The following is a 14,671-nucleotide window of genomic DNA, read 5'->3' on the forward strand; positions in this document are numbered from 1 at the left end:
GATGGAACCCAGGTCTCCCACATTGCAGGCGAATTCTTTACCATCTGAGCCACCAGGGAAGCCCAAGAATACTGGAGTGGGTAGCCTATCCCTTCTCTAGGGGACCTTTTCAACCCAGGAATTGAACCAGGGTCTCCTGCATTGTAGGAGGATTCTTTACCAGCTGAGCTACCAGGGAAGCCCAAACTATATATATATTTTAGCAAGATGGTGAATATATATGGGCTTCCCTGGTGGCTCAGATGGTAAAGAGTCTGCCTGCAATGCAGGAAACATGGGTTCGATCCCTGAGTTGGGAAGATCTCCTGGAGAAGGGGATGGCAACCCACTCCAGTATTCTTGCCTGGAGAATTCCATGGACAGAGGAGCCTGGTGGGCTACAGTCCATGGGGTTGCAAAGAGTTGGACATGACTGAACAGCTAACACTTTCACTTTCATATATAGGTAAGTATGTATGTGATTTGTTTACCTATTTATTTGCTGTGTAATCTTATATATCATTAGTGATGTCCAAATTTTATCATGCCTCAGAATCACCTGGAGGGTTTGTAAGGTCAGATTTCTTGGCCCCACTCAAAGGCTCATGGTTCAGTAACTCTGGGTCAGGACCCAAGAATTTTCATTTATAGCAAATTCCCAGGTGATGCAGAGGCTATGGGTTCTGTCCGTACCCTAAAAGTATCAAAGAAACAGTATGAAGTTAGTGACATGTGTTGTTGTTGTTTAGTCACTAAGTCGTGCTGACTCTTTGCGACCCCATGGACTGCAGCACGCCAGGCATCCCTGTCCTTCACTGTCTCCCAGAATTTGCTTACATTCATGTCTATTTAGTCAATGGTACTGTCTGGTCTTTGCTTTTTTTTTTCCTTAAATCTTTGTGTCTGTCTCTCTAACTCAGATGGAAGCTCAGTGAGGACAGGACTTTTGTCTGCCTTGCTCCCCAGCACCTAGAGTAGCAGATACTCAGTAAATGCCTGTCGAGCACCTGTTGACTGACTGCATGACTGTGCCCAGGTGGCCGCTGCCCACGGCTGGCGTGGGGCTCCCTGGGTGGCTCAAACAGTAACGATCTGCCTGCAACGCGGGAGACCCGGATTCTATTCCTGGGTTGGGAAGATCGCCTGGAGAAGGGCACGGCCGCCCACTCCAGTATTCTTGCCTGGAGAATCCCATGGACAGAGGAGCCTGGCGGGCTACAGTCCATGGGGTCGCAGAGTCGGACACGACTGAGCGGCTTGCGCTGTTTGCGGCCGGCCCGGCTGCTCCTGCGTGGCCCCTGCGGGGCCGTCCCCGCCCGCTGACCATGCGTGTCTGTGCCCTAGATCACCCGGGCGGCCTGCAGAACCACTCTCGACTCCGGACACCGCCGCCGCCTCTCTCGCACGCCCACACGCCCAACCAGCACCACGCGGCCTCCATTAGCTCCCTGAACCGGGGCAACTTCACTCCGAGGAGCAACCCCAGCCCGGCGCCCACGGACCACTCGCTGTCTGGAGAGCCCCCCGCCGGCGGCGCGCAGGAGCAGACCCACGCCCAGGACAACTGGCTGCTCAACAGCAACATCCCACTGGAGACCAGGTGCGGGGCGCAGGGCGGGCTGGGGCCCTGAGGACAGGGGACGGCCGGGCTGAGATCCCCGGGGCTCTGGGGCCCTGGCGGGGCTGTGCTGTGTGCCCACCACCTGGCTTGTTCTGGGCAGCAGGGTCCCAAGGATCTGCCTCTCTGGCTGCCAGAGAGAAGGGCCATGGGATGGAGGGGAGAGCGCGCTGGGGCTTGGGGATCAAGTAGCTCTGAGGTTCAGGGTGGCCTGCTGCTCACTGAAGGTGTGAGCTTGGTCAAGCTACCTCCCCCCGTGCCTCGCTTTACTACACCACAGGGCTGCTGCTGGGTGCAAAGTGCTGTTGTAACAGTAGGTGAGAGCTGCTGTGTCTAAGCAGGGCTGCCACGTGGCAGCGAGCAAACTCCCAGGGTCTGATTTGGGCCCACACCTCTGCCATTCCCTTCTGTGGTTTGGTCCCCCTCTGCCTGGCGTGGCACCTGCATGGTGCCATGGGGACCACCTGGGGACCAGGTAGGAGCAACCAGTGGGTAGGTGGCTGCCCAGGACCATCTCCCCTCCCCTCTTCTCCTCCTCCCGTTGGCCTAGCCCCTCTGCCCCCAAAGCCCTAACAAGCCCTGACATGGATGTATTCGAGTTTGTGTGATATAATAGTAATCCTCACAACTTGACGAAGTAATTATTATTGTGATCCCAGCTGACAGGTTTGGAAGCTAAAACTCAGGCTAGGTGACTAGCTTAGGTCCTGTCACAGTCCATGCACAGCTGAGATTTGAACCCAGGTGCCCCGGCTCCGGGATACGGGGCCGTCTCCCTGCAGTGCCATCACCTGCTGCTGGACTGGACTCTGCCTCTCCTTTCTCCCAGCCTCCTCAGATGCTCCTTTCAGCTCAAGGATCTCGGTCAGTCTCAGTTCCTAGCTGCCTTCCTTCCCTTTGCCAAGTCACTATCTTCTCCAAGTAAGGATGATTCTTTTAAGATTATGAAAACCATATAAGGCCACTGGGGAAAACGCAGAAAGATATAAAGATGAAAATTAGACTCACCTGTCAGCCTGGCACTCTGAGATACGTGCTGTTGACTTTGGGGGACGTAGCCTTTCTCTACTTGCTCTGAACCGAGGACAAAGTGTCCCAGGCTGGACATTTGGAACCTCTTACTCTTCTGCCCTATTTCTCAAAGTAGTAGGAAACAGAGATTTTAGCCTCTCAAATCCCTGTTCCTTACCTGGGAAGAGGACAAAAGTCAGGTCACATCTAAGGAAGTGAAGTTAGTCCACACACGGGAAGTGGACCCATCTGACTCTGCCTGGCACATGGCTGTGATACTCCCAGGTTGAACTCGTGGGTCCAGTGAGAGAAAACCAGCATCCTTTTGTGTCATTTCACCCCTCGTACAGACGTTTTTTCCTAAAGCACATTTCTCACAGGTATGGCCCAGCCCCTTCTCCGGTCTTTTAATTAATATGTCTGTTGACAGCCTTTAAAATCATGTGTGACTTTTCCCTACGTGCCTCATTTGCTCTCTTCATGGACAGAGTCAGATAATTGTGTGCCTTCCCAAGCAGAGTAGCTTAATTAGATCCCCAGTATTCCCCAAGTGCTTGTTGAATGACAGCACATGATCAAAGGAAGCCAGCAAGTAATCAATGGTTCCCGTTCTCTGAACAGAGTGTGGCAGCCACTCCCTCTGCTTAGATGCTCGTGTTTCTCCCATAGCATCAAAGTAGGTGGTTCTCCAAGTTTCTCAAGGGATAGAAAGATAGAGGAGAGGACCAGCAGCAGGGTTGGTCTCCTGATGGCTAGCTGGAGATGTGAGGGTGGTCCCAGCTTAACTCTTGCCTGGCCAGCCAGTGCCCACATGCCCATCCACCCTCTGTCCTCCCACTTCTGCTACTCAAACCACAGGAACCTTGTTTTCTCTCTTCTTAACAGTTTATCATTCAACTGTTATTCTATAGAGCAGTTAGAAAACAGAAATAAGCAAGAAAAGAAAGTTACCCTTATCTACCACCAGACAGTAATCATTATTAATGTGTTGGCATATACTTGTGTTTATGTAACATTTTCTTGCTTATCTAAATCCATACACATATATAACATAACCTTGTAAATTTAATATTCAGTGTATGTGTATATAGATGATTGTACACATATGTGTATTTATCAGTATTTCACCAAAACCTTGGGCCTCACATGCCCCTGTGCCTTTGTACATACTCTTTGCACAACTCTCTGCTGGAGTCACCCTCCTCCTTCCTTCTTGGTCTAGCAAAGTCCTACTCTTCCTTGAAGACCCAGATGAAATGTTGGAGGAAGGCTTCGTCTATGACCACAGAGTTCTGTGCATCTAAAAACAGCCTGAAACTGGGAGAGGTGTCTAGTACAGTGGATAACACAATCAGAATTCTGGATCTTAGTACCAGCTGGTCAACAGCCCAAAACCAACAAGGTAAAGTTTAAGAGGGAGCTGTGTCAAGTCTGGGAGATAGGATCACAGGTAACTGACCAACTTTGTGAGGTGGGAAGGATGCAGGCTTTAGATCAGATGGGTATAGACTCCTACCTTGGCTTCAGCGCTTCCTGGCTGGGAAGATTCCTCAACATCTTTGAACCTGGATGTCCCCATCTATAAACTGGGATAAGAAGTCACATCTCTTAGCTTGGGAGTTAATATATGAGCATACAGCACAGTGCCTGGCAATAAAAGACATGCCATAAAAGCTGTTTCCATTTTTCTCCTATGTGTATCTGCTCCCCATATCAACCCTGTGAAGAAGAAGTCATTCAAAAATATGTATTAAGGTCCTGCTCACCAGAGGAGTTGAGAGGAAATTATGGGTTCTCTCTCTTCTTTACTTCGAAGAAGTGAGTTTGACCCTGACATTTTGAGGGCACAAGTGATGGTCCACTCACTGTAGTGAGTTGTTCAAAGCACAGGTTTAAAGATCAGATGCATCCTATGATCAGACCCCCACCCCGGTGGGGTGGACCTAGACCTTACAAGTCTTCGTCTCTAAAGGGGAGAAAGCATTAGTGAATTCCTGTTCTAATGATCTATTGCTGCATAACCAACTACCCCAACACTTAGTGGTTTAAAGACCGCCAGTTGATTGTACTTCACAGTGTGAGTTAAGAGTTCAGAAAGAGCTCGGGTGGGCTGGTCCTCTGCTCTACATGGGGTAGACGGGAGGCAGTTGTGGTGTTTGGCTGTTGGCTGAGCTGGTCTGAAGGATCCAAGATGGCTTCACTCATGTGCCTGACACCCTGGGGGAGTCCGCTGAGAAGCTGGGCTTAGGTTGGGGGCACCCTCTCCTTCTCATGAGGTCTCCACATGGCAGCTCAGGGCTCCACTGCGCTGAGACAAGAAGCCGTTGATCCTCCTAATATTAGGCTTGGCCTGGAACTGGCATGGTGTCACTTCTGTCATATTCTGTTGGTCAGAGCAGTCACGGGCCAGCCAGCTTCAAGGGAGAGACAATAGACCCCATATCTCAAAGCGAGAAGAGCTGAGAATTTTCATCCTCCTTGAATCTACCGTACTGCCTCATCGAGATGTTGGAACAGTTACAAAAATAATGTCTGCATGTGTCTTAGCACACGTGCATGCTCAAGGGCTTATCATGTAGTTGTTTGTTGTCCAGGAAATATTCAGCGGTGCCTACTGTGTGCCAGAGAATATACTCTAGCAGTAGGCTAGAGATCAGCACCGGAAATGTGTTTTAACTGCCTTGACTCAGGATCCCCCAGCACACAACACAGCCTTGCCGCCTGATGGGGGCTTGATAAATATCAACACACAAGCGAAATGGTGTGAATGAATGATGGAGCAAAGGAATGGACACGTACACTCACCTGAGGCCTGAGCGGGGAGACGTCCCAGGGGACCTGGTGCCGGGGGACTGCCTGGTGAAGAGCAGGAGGCCCCCGGGAGAGGCGGGGAGGAGCGGCGGGCCTGGGGAGCCCCAGAGGGCGGGGCCTGTGTGAGGCGGCTGTCCTGAAGCGCTTCGCCAAGCCCCATCAGCAGGTGGGCCTCCCTCCCGAGGCCAGAGAGGCAGCCACGGGCCCATCCCTAACTGTCACCCTGAGTCTTGGCTGAGGGTCAAAAGTAAGTAGCTGAGCAAATGCCCTAACTGCTGGCAGAATGACCAGAAGGGGTTTCTCTTGCATGCTGGCGGGAGAAAAGAGGCTAACCAAAGACAGAGAAGAGGGAGGACTTGATTAACCTGCTCCTTTCCCTGCCCCTCCCCGCTATGCCCCTGGCACTCCCCCAGGGTGACCGAGGTCCCCAGGGAGGAAGGAGATGGGGTCTAGCTGGGCTGCGATGTTGCTTTAAGCCCCGCAGGTGCGTCTGTGGTCCATTCTGGTGGGAACCACGTGTTGAGGGTCCCCTAAAACCTGATCTCCTTCTTTCACAGTCTGCGGCATCGAACACATAACCAATTTCACAGGGCCTGCCTGATGAATAACCCAACGGGCTCCTGTCGGATGAAGGGGAAGCCAGAGCAGAAGGCCGCCAGACCTCAGCTCTAGCTCATCTGATCGCAGGCCTGGTCTGGGAGCCTGGGGCCCACTCCACTGGGGCAACAGCCCTGCCCACCCTCAGGGATGGGAGGCCGTCCCCTGGTCTGCAGCCCAGCCCTGATGCGCTTTCCAGAAGGGTGCACGGTGTCTCCTGCTGCTCCAGGCCAGCCTCTGAGCATTGCGGGGAGTTGACAGGACCCCACGGACTCTGTCATTTGCTGCTTCGGTCACGGAGAGGACACAGCCACTCCCACGCAGGAAGCACAGGGTCTCGTGAGGGAGGCAGACCCATAAATGAAGGAACTAGGCAGGGCTGTCTGCATAATGCTCTGACCAGGGAAGCCTCCCAGCAGAGAGGAAGGTGTGACCTCCCCCTCCCCTGCTTAGAAGCACCAAATAATAACCATAACAAACACTCAGAGAGCCCATACTGAGTGCGCTAATGAGCTTCCAACCAGGGAAGCTCATTAGAGACTCAGTGCCCAGGGTTTTATTGAGGGCTGGTCACATGGACACCTTGCCTCCTGCCTGGCATGTATCCAAAATCCAGATTCCCAGGAAGAAGGCAGGTGTTCAGCTTAAACCCTGTTGTTTGTGCAAATAGCCGAGGCTCAGTGAGTCATCTCTCTTATCAGTTGATGGTGGGAACCCGCCTGAACCCTAAGTTCCCAGACACCAGACAAGCAGACACACCGACATTATAAGCATGCCTTTCAAAGGATACCTGTCAGGACTGCTATCTTAGCTCTTCTGCACAGATAGTTGGTCTTCTTATCCTCCTCACTGGAGAAGAGAAGAATCTGAAGAACAGAAAACTAAAGAAACTTATCTAAGGAGCCATAGCCAGTGAAGGGCAGGGCCACAATCCATACCCAGGCCAGCCTACTCGGAGTTTCCACCCCAACCACTGTCCAGCGCTGCCTTTCTGATTATTAAAGGTAGCGTCCTGGGGCACATATGAGTGGAATTTCAGAGGAGAAAGGAATTCTGAGACAAGAGTTGTGCAAAGGCCAGGAGAGAACTTGGATTTTAGGGGAGAGGGCTAAGAGTTGGCTGAAAAGAGGCTGCAGGGCTTCCCTGCGAGATGACAGTAAATAGGGGTCAGTGACCCTTGAGTTCCATGAACAGGAGGACGCACTTTACCCTGCGGGCCCGGGGGCTGGCATGGTAGACGTGAGGGTGAGTAGCTGTCAACATCTTTCAAATCGAGAAGGGCCATCATGGGAATGGCATGGAAGACCTGGTTCATTTTTCTTTGTTCATCCTTCTGCTCAAATGCCAGCGCTGTAAATAACTTTAAGTGGTTTTGGCTGAGTCTCTTGCACCCCAAGCACCTTGTGGGTCTCAGCTGCAGGGTTTGGGCTGTGATCCCTGCCTGTCCTGCTCTATTGGTGGCTGTCCCAGCGCCCTGTGGGTGGAAACCTGGTCCAGGACAGTGGGCTTGTGGGGAGAAGACGGGCTGTTGAACAGGGTGGTCCCAGAAGAACCACTGGCCACTGCAGCTCCCCAGCCACTTCCTCTCCCAAAGCCCTGTCTTCTGCGTTTGGGAGGCAAGCTCAGCCGGCCCTGGGTCAAAGAGACGGAACCCCGCTTCAAGCAGCTCAGGGACCAGTCCAGGGCCTCCCTTCAGGCTTCGAAGGGAGCCAGTCCCCTCTCCCTTCTAAGAGGAGCTCTAAGAACAATTGAGCGTTACCCCGCAGTGCCCCCTCCAAGCCCTTGGCTGCTCTTTCCTGATAGGCAGCTTGATGAGGTCAGAGAGATCTGGATTTGAGTCCCATCTCTAGCTTTTCATTGCTGTGTGATCTTGAACAGAATCTTAACCTCTCTGGGCCTCAGCTTCCATATCTGTAAAATGAGTTAACAACACCCAGCAATGAGAGGGTCAGATGAATCTGGCACCCGAGCTCCCAGCAGCAGTGAGCTGGAGACCCTGCAGGACTGTGACCCTGGGAGGGCTCAGCAGCTCAGGGTCCCCATCAGGAAATCCTCATCACGTTTATGTTTCAGAAGAACCAGAAAGCCAGATGTTGGGGTCAGAGGTAGACAGGAAGTATACTGGGGACCCTTGACCTGGGCGTTGGGACACTGGGGTTTTCATTCCAGCTCTGCCACTGACTTGCTATGTGGGTGGGAGTAGGATACGTGTCTGTCTGGGCCTTGGTTTTCTCAGAGTCAGATGAGACCTAGTAATTCGACCCAGAACTCAGTTTTGAAAGTACAGAATAAGGCTTGTTATTTTAAGGCAAAGGCTTCCCAGGTGACACAGTGGTAAAGAAACTGCCTACCAATGCAGATGATGCAAGACATGTGGGTTCGATCCCTGGGTCAGGAAGATCCCCTGGAGGAGGGCATGGCAACCCACTCCAGTATTCTTGCCTGGAGAATCCCATGGACAGAGGAAGCTGGCGGGCTACAGTCCATGGGGTCACACAGAGTCAGACATGACTGAGCGCATACAGAGAGCACAGTTCAAGGCAAAAGCAGCATCTGAATGGGCAGCATTTCAGCGAGAACTCATGCACCCCCAAGCCCCCGAGTGATCAAAATGACTGACATCCGAGTTAGTGTGGATGCGGACGCGCTCTCAGGAAATGACAGGCACTCTGTCACTCTAGAAACTCTTTTCTGTTGTGTTGCCTTTGCCCTTGTTTGAATAGATCTGGACTTTCAGGAGATAGTTGCCCAGTCTCTCTCTCTAAAAGTTTCCTTTAAAATTACAAAGTTAAAATCGCTCTTATTCCAGACATTGGAAAATCCCCAGTGTTAACGTTTTGATCTTTATCCTTTGTCCTTTTCCCCTGAATATATTTACTTGCTACTGATGCATCTTAAAGATTAGATTTGACCATCTGAGAGCACAGTCCTCACCTAGTGAAACAGGCCAGACCCCCACGTGTCCTGGTGAGCCTGCCATGTGGCCACTCTCAGGCCCCAGGGAGGCAGGAAGAGCTCAGCTCTAGGATCCCTGGACAGGGCAGTGAAGGCCTGCCCAGGCTGGGTGGTATAGACTATGAAAAGACTGCAGATGTCCTCCTGAAATACAGGGAATAGAGGAAATAATAATCAAGCACCCCCTGTGCTACTCTCAATTAAACACCAACTACACGCTCATGATAAGCCAGACACACTCCCCTTGGTATACCCCATCACCTGCAGTAGTCAGCAAATATTATTTGCATTCTTACTACCATCTGTCAGGCACTTGCAGACCGGGGGCTGAGAGAAGCAGACCTTCCTGACCCCAGGGCCTGTGTGCTTCCCGCCGGGTCACAAGACCCCCTATCAGAAGGACCCCCTGCCTGGGGGCAATAAGGGGCCACTCTGAGGGACTTCAGCTCCCCTGTGGGAACTTTGGGCTCTGTGGGATGCCCCAGAGGTGGCTTCCAGAACCGGCTGCCACCCAGACCACTAGGTACCCCCACCACGGTGGTACTCAGAGACTCGGCTGCGAAACAGTGCTATCTGTGCCCCCACAGTCCCTGGGAAGGCCAGTGGAATGGTGCTCTGAGACAGTACTGACAGCCCCTCCTTTTGCAAGTCTGTGGGGCTGGCAGGGGCAAAGCCACAGGCTGGGCAGGTTATGGGCAGAGAGGGCCTGAGCGGGCCTGAGCTCCAATGGCAGACAAAGTCAGGCTTCAGTCCGGCTCTGCCACTTGCTTACTATATACGATAGAACCTTGGGACTTCTCCAGGCCGTGCCATGCATGCCAACCTACAAAACAAGGATGCAGTGGAGACCTTACAGGGTTGTTGGGGGAGAAAGATTTATACTGGATAATAGTTGCACAGCTCTCGACAGTGAGAAGTATGCAGTGGATCTAGGGTGTGTGCATGCTAAGTCCCTCAGTCGTGTCTGACTCTTTGCAACCCTGTGGACTGTAGCCCACCAGGCTCCTCTGTCCATGGGATTCTCCAGGCAAGAATACTGGAGTGGGTTGCTACGCCCTCCTCCAGGGGATCTCGCCAATCAAGGATCAAACCCACGTCTCTTACGCCTCCTGCTCTGGCAGGCGGATTCTTTACCACTAGCACCACCTGGGAAGCCCAGATATAGGTGAGGTAGCCACTGTTACAGCTAGCCTCAGTACTTCTGTAACCTTTCCCTAAACTTTGAAAATTCTTCCAACATCCCTCAGCTGTTCCTATAGCAACCTGTGAGTTTAGTATGATTAGCACCGTTTTACAGATATAGTAGTGTAAGATTAGAAGAGGTTAAAGTGTCTACACAAAGTCACACAACTAGAAAGCAGCAGAAAGGGGGCTTGAATTTAGTTTTCCAGTTCTCAAAACCTGGTCAAAGTCAGAAGGATAGTCTCTGGCAGGGCTGGCCCCAAAAGGTGACTTTCTGCAATCGGTCCTTCCCTGAGGCACAGACAGAAGGTGGTATCCACCACTGACTTGTTCAAAACAATTCAAGTGAGGTGGCAGTAACCCTGAAATACCGGGAAACGAGACCCCGTGTGCTTGTGTGTGAGTGATGTCACTTAGCAGGCGTGGTTGAGACCACAGTGGCGAGTGTGTCTGCCTTCTTTCTGGGTCCCAGAAGGCCGCAGCGCCCTCAGTGCATGTGGGGGATGAAAGAGCCCCCCGTCTCTGTGGAGCTCTGTCCCTGCCAATCAGTCATCACCCAGGCCCCCGCACTGCCAAGGGACCCTGACCCTCCAGTATCACATCACAACCTGGGGGGCTCGTGAGAAATGCAGATCCCCAACACCCAGTGATTCCGAATCTCTGAAACTGGGCCTCAGCAAAGCACAGCTCTCCCGAGGATTCTGATGCTTACAAGTTTGAGAACCACTGTTTTAGTAGTAGCAAAGGGCCCAAAATGCTTGTCTGTCTTTTTCCTTTGGATAAGTGAAGTGAGTATCTCTGGCTGTTGTTAAAGCAGATGTAGGCAGGATCAAGTAGAGGAGAAAGCACAGGCTTTGGAACCAGGTACACCTGGGCTCACATCCCTGCTTTGAACCATGCTAGCTGGTAGCCTGGGCTAGTCCTGGGACCTCCCTGTCTCCATTCCCTGCTCTGTACAATGGGGACGACACTGCCTTTCTTATACTGTGCCTCTGTTGAAGACCTGACATAAATGAACATCACCTGCCTAGCTCAGCACATGAGCCATAATCAGTCTTCGCCAGTCACAGGTGCGATGTGATGCACACAACTGGCAGACCTACAGGTTTGTATGGAGGGTGCTCCCTCCAGATGCTCTGGGCCAGGCAGACCCCAGGCACTGGGGGCTTGCCCACAGCCCCCTCGCCTGGAAACTGCGCCCCGCTGGTCTCACGCACAGCTACACCAGTCAGCCACTCTCTGTGTTTCTCTACTGTCCCCTTCATCGATGCATGACTCATGGCTTCATTCATGTCTCCATGTGTGTGTAGAAACCTAGGCAAGCAGCCATTCCTAGGGACATTGCAGGACAACCTCATTGAGATGGACATTCTCAGCGCCTCCCGCCATGATGGGGCTTACAGTGACGGGTAGGTGACGTCCCCACGCTCCTCCCCTCTGCGTGTGCTCTCCCTGTGGCTCCTGCTCCCGCATGCTGACCCTGAGACCTTTCCCTGGGACCTCCTGGGGGAAGTGATGAGACCATGTTGCATGCCCATCCCCAAGCCCGTGTTCAACTTGCAAGAGTTTATCCTTGGAGTACCCTCTCCCCCAGCATATTAACAGTAGTCTTGTTAATATGGCGCTCCCGGCATCTCATCGGCTGCCTCTGACATCCGGAAGCCATCTCATGTAGCCGCCTCTGTGTAGCACAGGCCCTGTGTTGTATGTATGCTGGCCCTGACATTGTATTCTGTGGCCCGAGGCCTCTTGCACCCCAGTAGGGTACAAGGTCCCTCTCAATCTTACCTTCTGCCCTAAGACTTCAGGGGCATGCAGTACAACCAGTGCACCTCATTTCCCAAGCTGTGTCCCAGTCCTCCCATGGCCATGGTTAAAGACAGGCTGTGGAAGATTTCCTGGCACTGAGTTTGGCCACGACCATGTGCTTTGACTTTGCCATGCTGCCCTCAAGGCGATGGCCAGGCTGCAGGATGCAGTTGCCCGTCTGTCCTCTGCCCCAGCTGTTACCAGGGGCTTGAAAGGCGGCAGACTGGCTTCTGGGCAGAGTTCTTTGAAGGCATTTGCTGCCATTCACTGTGTAACAGCCACTAAGGGACTCTTGACCTTGGCAGAGTTTAGTAGTGCTTTCTTGGTTCCCACCCCTACCAAAGTGAAAGTGAAACTGAAAGTCACTCAGTCGTGTCCTATTCTTAGCAACCCTGTGGAGTATACAGTCCATGGAATTCTCCAGGCCAGAATACTGGAGTGTGTAGCGTTTCCCTTCTGCAGGGGATCGTCCCAAACCAAGGATCGAAGACCCACTTCTCCTGCATTGCAGGCAGATTCTTTACCAGCCACAAGGGAAACCCAAGAATACTGGAGTGGGTAGCCTATCCCTTCTCCAGAGGCTCTTCCCCACCGACCTAGGAATCCAACCAGGGTCTCCTGCAGTGCAGGCAGATTCTTTACCAACTGAGCTATCAGGGAAGCCCAACCCCCTCTTAAAAAAAAAAAAAAAAAAAAAGTTGGTATTCCATTCCTCCACCATGGTACACAAGCAAAGGCTGTGTTGGAGGGAGAGGAAAAGCTGGCGGTTTCATAATCTCCGGGGGGAGGTGCGGGGGGTGGGGGGATGCAGAATAGGATTTTAGGCGTTTTCCAAGCTCCTGCAGTAATTTTAGAAGACATCTAGTTCCTTCTCCAAGAAAACAGCATCCCAGCCCCCGTGGCTTCCCAGGAAAAGGATCTCAGCACCCAGCCTTCTGTCCAGCTGGGGTGGGTTCCCTATGGGCAGGGCTGTCCCACCCATGTTTTCGTGGAAACGTGTCTCCGTGTGCCCTGTTCTGTGGTCCAGCACAAGATTTTCCTTTTTCTCTGTCCCTCCGTCTTCTCCGTGGCGACTCTCTCTCTCTCCGTCTCTCTAGGCTCTTCTGCATGCTTCTTCTACCGCTGCCTCTGCCTTCAGGTCGGTGTGGGCTCCCAGGGAGCCGGCTAACCCTGCCGCCCCCCGGCTTCTCTCCATCCACAGGCACTTCCTCTTCAAGCCGGGAGGCACCTCCCCGCTCTTCTGCAGCACGGCGCCGGGCTACCCTCTGACGTCCAGCACGGTGTACTCGCCGCCGCCCCGGCCCCTGCCCCGCACCACCTTCTCCCGCCCGGCCTTCAACCTCAAGAAGCCCTCCAAGTACTGTAACTGGAAGTGCGCGGCCCTGAGCGCCATTGCCATCTCGGCCACGCTGGTCATCCTGTTGGCGTACTTTGTGGGTAAGTACCCCCCTGCCCCAGCGTCCCTGGGGGCCCCTTCGGCCCAGAGGGCAGTGACGGAGACAGCTGTGGGCCATCAGAGCTCGCAGGGTGAACCGCGCGGGCCGGGAGCCCTGGGCCGGCGGGTAACGACCCCCCGCTGCAGCCCAAGACTGTCAAGGGGGGCTCCAGGCCCGGCCCCTCCTCCTGCACGTACACCAGGACGGCGGCGTGCGTGCACGCCCCGGACGTTCGTCCCGTCGGCCCCCGCGTGTGACGGAAGCCTGGCGTCAGGCACCAGCGCTCAGGACTGGCTTTTGAGGTGGTCGTCCGTGACATGACTGTCACGGGTGGCAGTCGCTAGAAACGAAGAGGCAAGTGGGAGGCTCGAGAGCAGGCTGGCCTCTCCTGTGGGTGCCACGCCATTGCAGCGAGGAGCAGGGAGGAGGCCGCGCGCGGGCCCTGGGGCTGGAGGGAAGCTGCCCCAGAGCGGGCTGTGCTGACCTCAAGCCAGGAAAGCGGGTCTGAAGGTGAGGGTCCGGCCAGGCCTTGTGGGGGAGCCGAGGTCCAGTGGGAGTCCATGGTTGGGAAGGGCCTCCGTGAGCAGTTGGCACTGGCTGAGGGGGGCGCACAGGTCAGGGGGCAGCGCAGACCGGCCTGCCTAGCTGATCCCAGGGCTCCCACCGTGTAACACACTCCTCTGAGCCCACCTCCGTGCCTGCGACACCCCCCACCGCGCGCTCTTCTGATGTGTTTGCAGCACAGTCGGGTGTCCTGCTTCCGACCCCTGTCTTTGGTCTTTGGTCTGCTCCCAGGAAGGATGTTACTCTGGAGAGATGCGTAGAGTCAGCTGCCCCTCTGTAAATCAGCCTGTTGGTAACGGCATCCACCAGGGTTGGCTTAACCCTCTGTCCTTCCCAACCTTCAAATTCTATAATTCTAAGATGTATGGTAGGTTAGGCCAGCTTGAGAAGGCCTGGAATCCATGCTAAGGCATTCTGAGATCCATCTATTAGCAAAGGAAGCCTTTCTGTATAAATCCAATAAATAGAAATGCAACTCAATGGCAGAATGCCAAATAAGACAGAGTGCTGCCCACTGTGGAAAAGGACTCTGTGACAAGCAAAGTCATCGTGGACAGGAGAGGACTGTCTTGAGAGGTAGTAAGCACTGTCACGAGGAATGATGCATAGAGCACAGCTCCCACTTGTTTGGGACGCGGAGAAGAGACTCAAGCCTGAATGGGGGTCTGGGTGATGTAAGCTGTAAAGTCACTTCCCTCTCAAGATCTTT

At 53.5% G+C, this 14,671-nt stretch overlaps 1 protein-coding gene across 10 annotated transcripts in view; it reads left to right on the plus strand.

Moving 5' to 3' along the window:
* Positions 1-14,671, plus strand: part of TENM4 (teneurin transmembrane protein 4) — an 816,614-nt gene that overhangs the window by 570,048 nt on the left and 231,895 nt on the right. For all 10 annotated transcript variants that reach the window (XM_043452828.1, XM_043452823.1, XM_043452819.1 and 7 more), the window contains 3 exons: positions 1,324-1,579; positions 11,464-11,562; positions 13,164-13,399. In XM_043452828.1, coding sequence (XP_043308763.1) covers positions 1,324-1,579; positions 11,464-11,562; positions 13,164-13,399 — 591 coding nt within the window. The remainder of the gene's footprint in view (positions 1-1,323; positions 1,580-11,463; positions 11,563-13,163; positions 13,400-14,671) is intronic.

This window comes from Cervus canadensis, chromosome 29 (genome assembly GCF_019320065.1).
Source record: "Cervus canadensis isolate Bull #8, Minnesota chromosome 29, ASM1932006v1, whole genome shotgun sequence".
NCBI classification, from domain to species: Eukaryota; Metazoa; Chordata; class Mammalia; order Artiodactyla; family Cervidae; genus Cervus; species Cervus canadensis.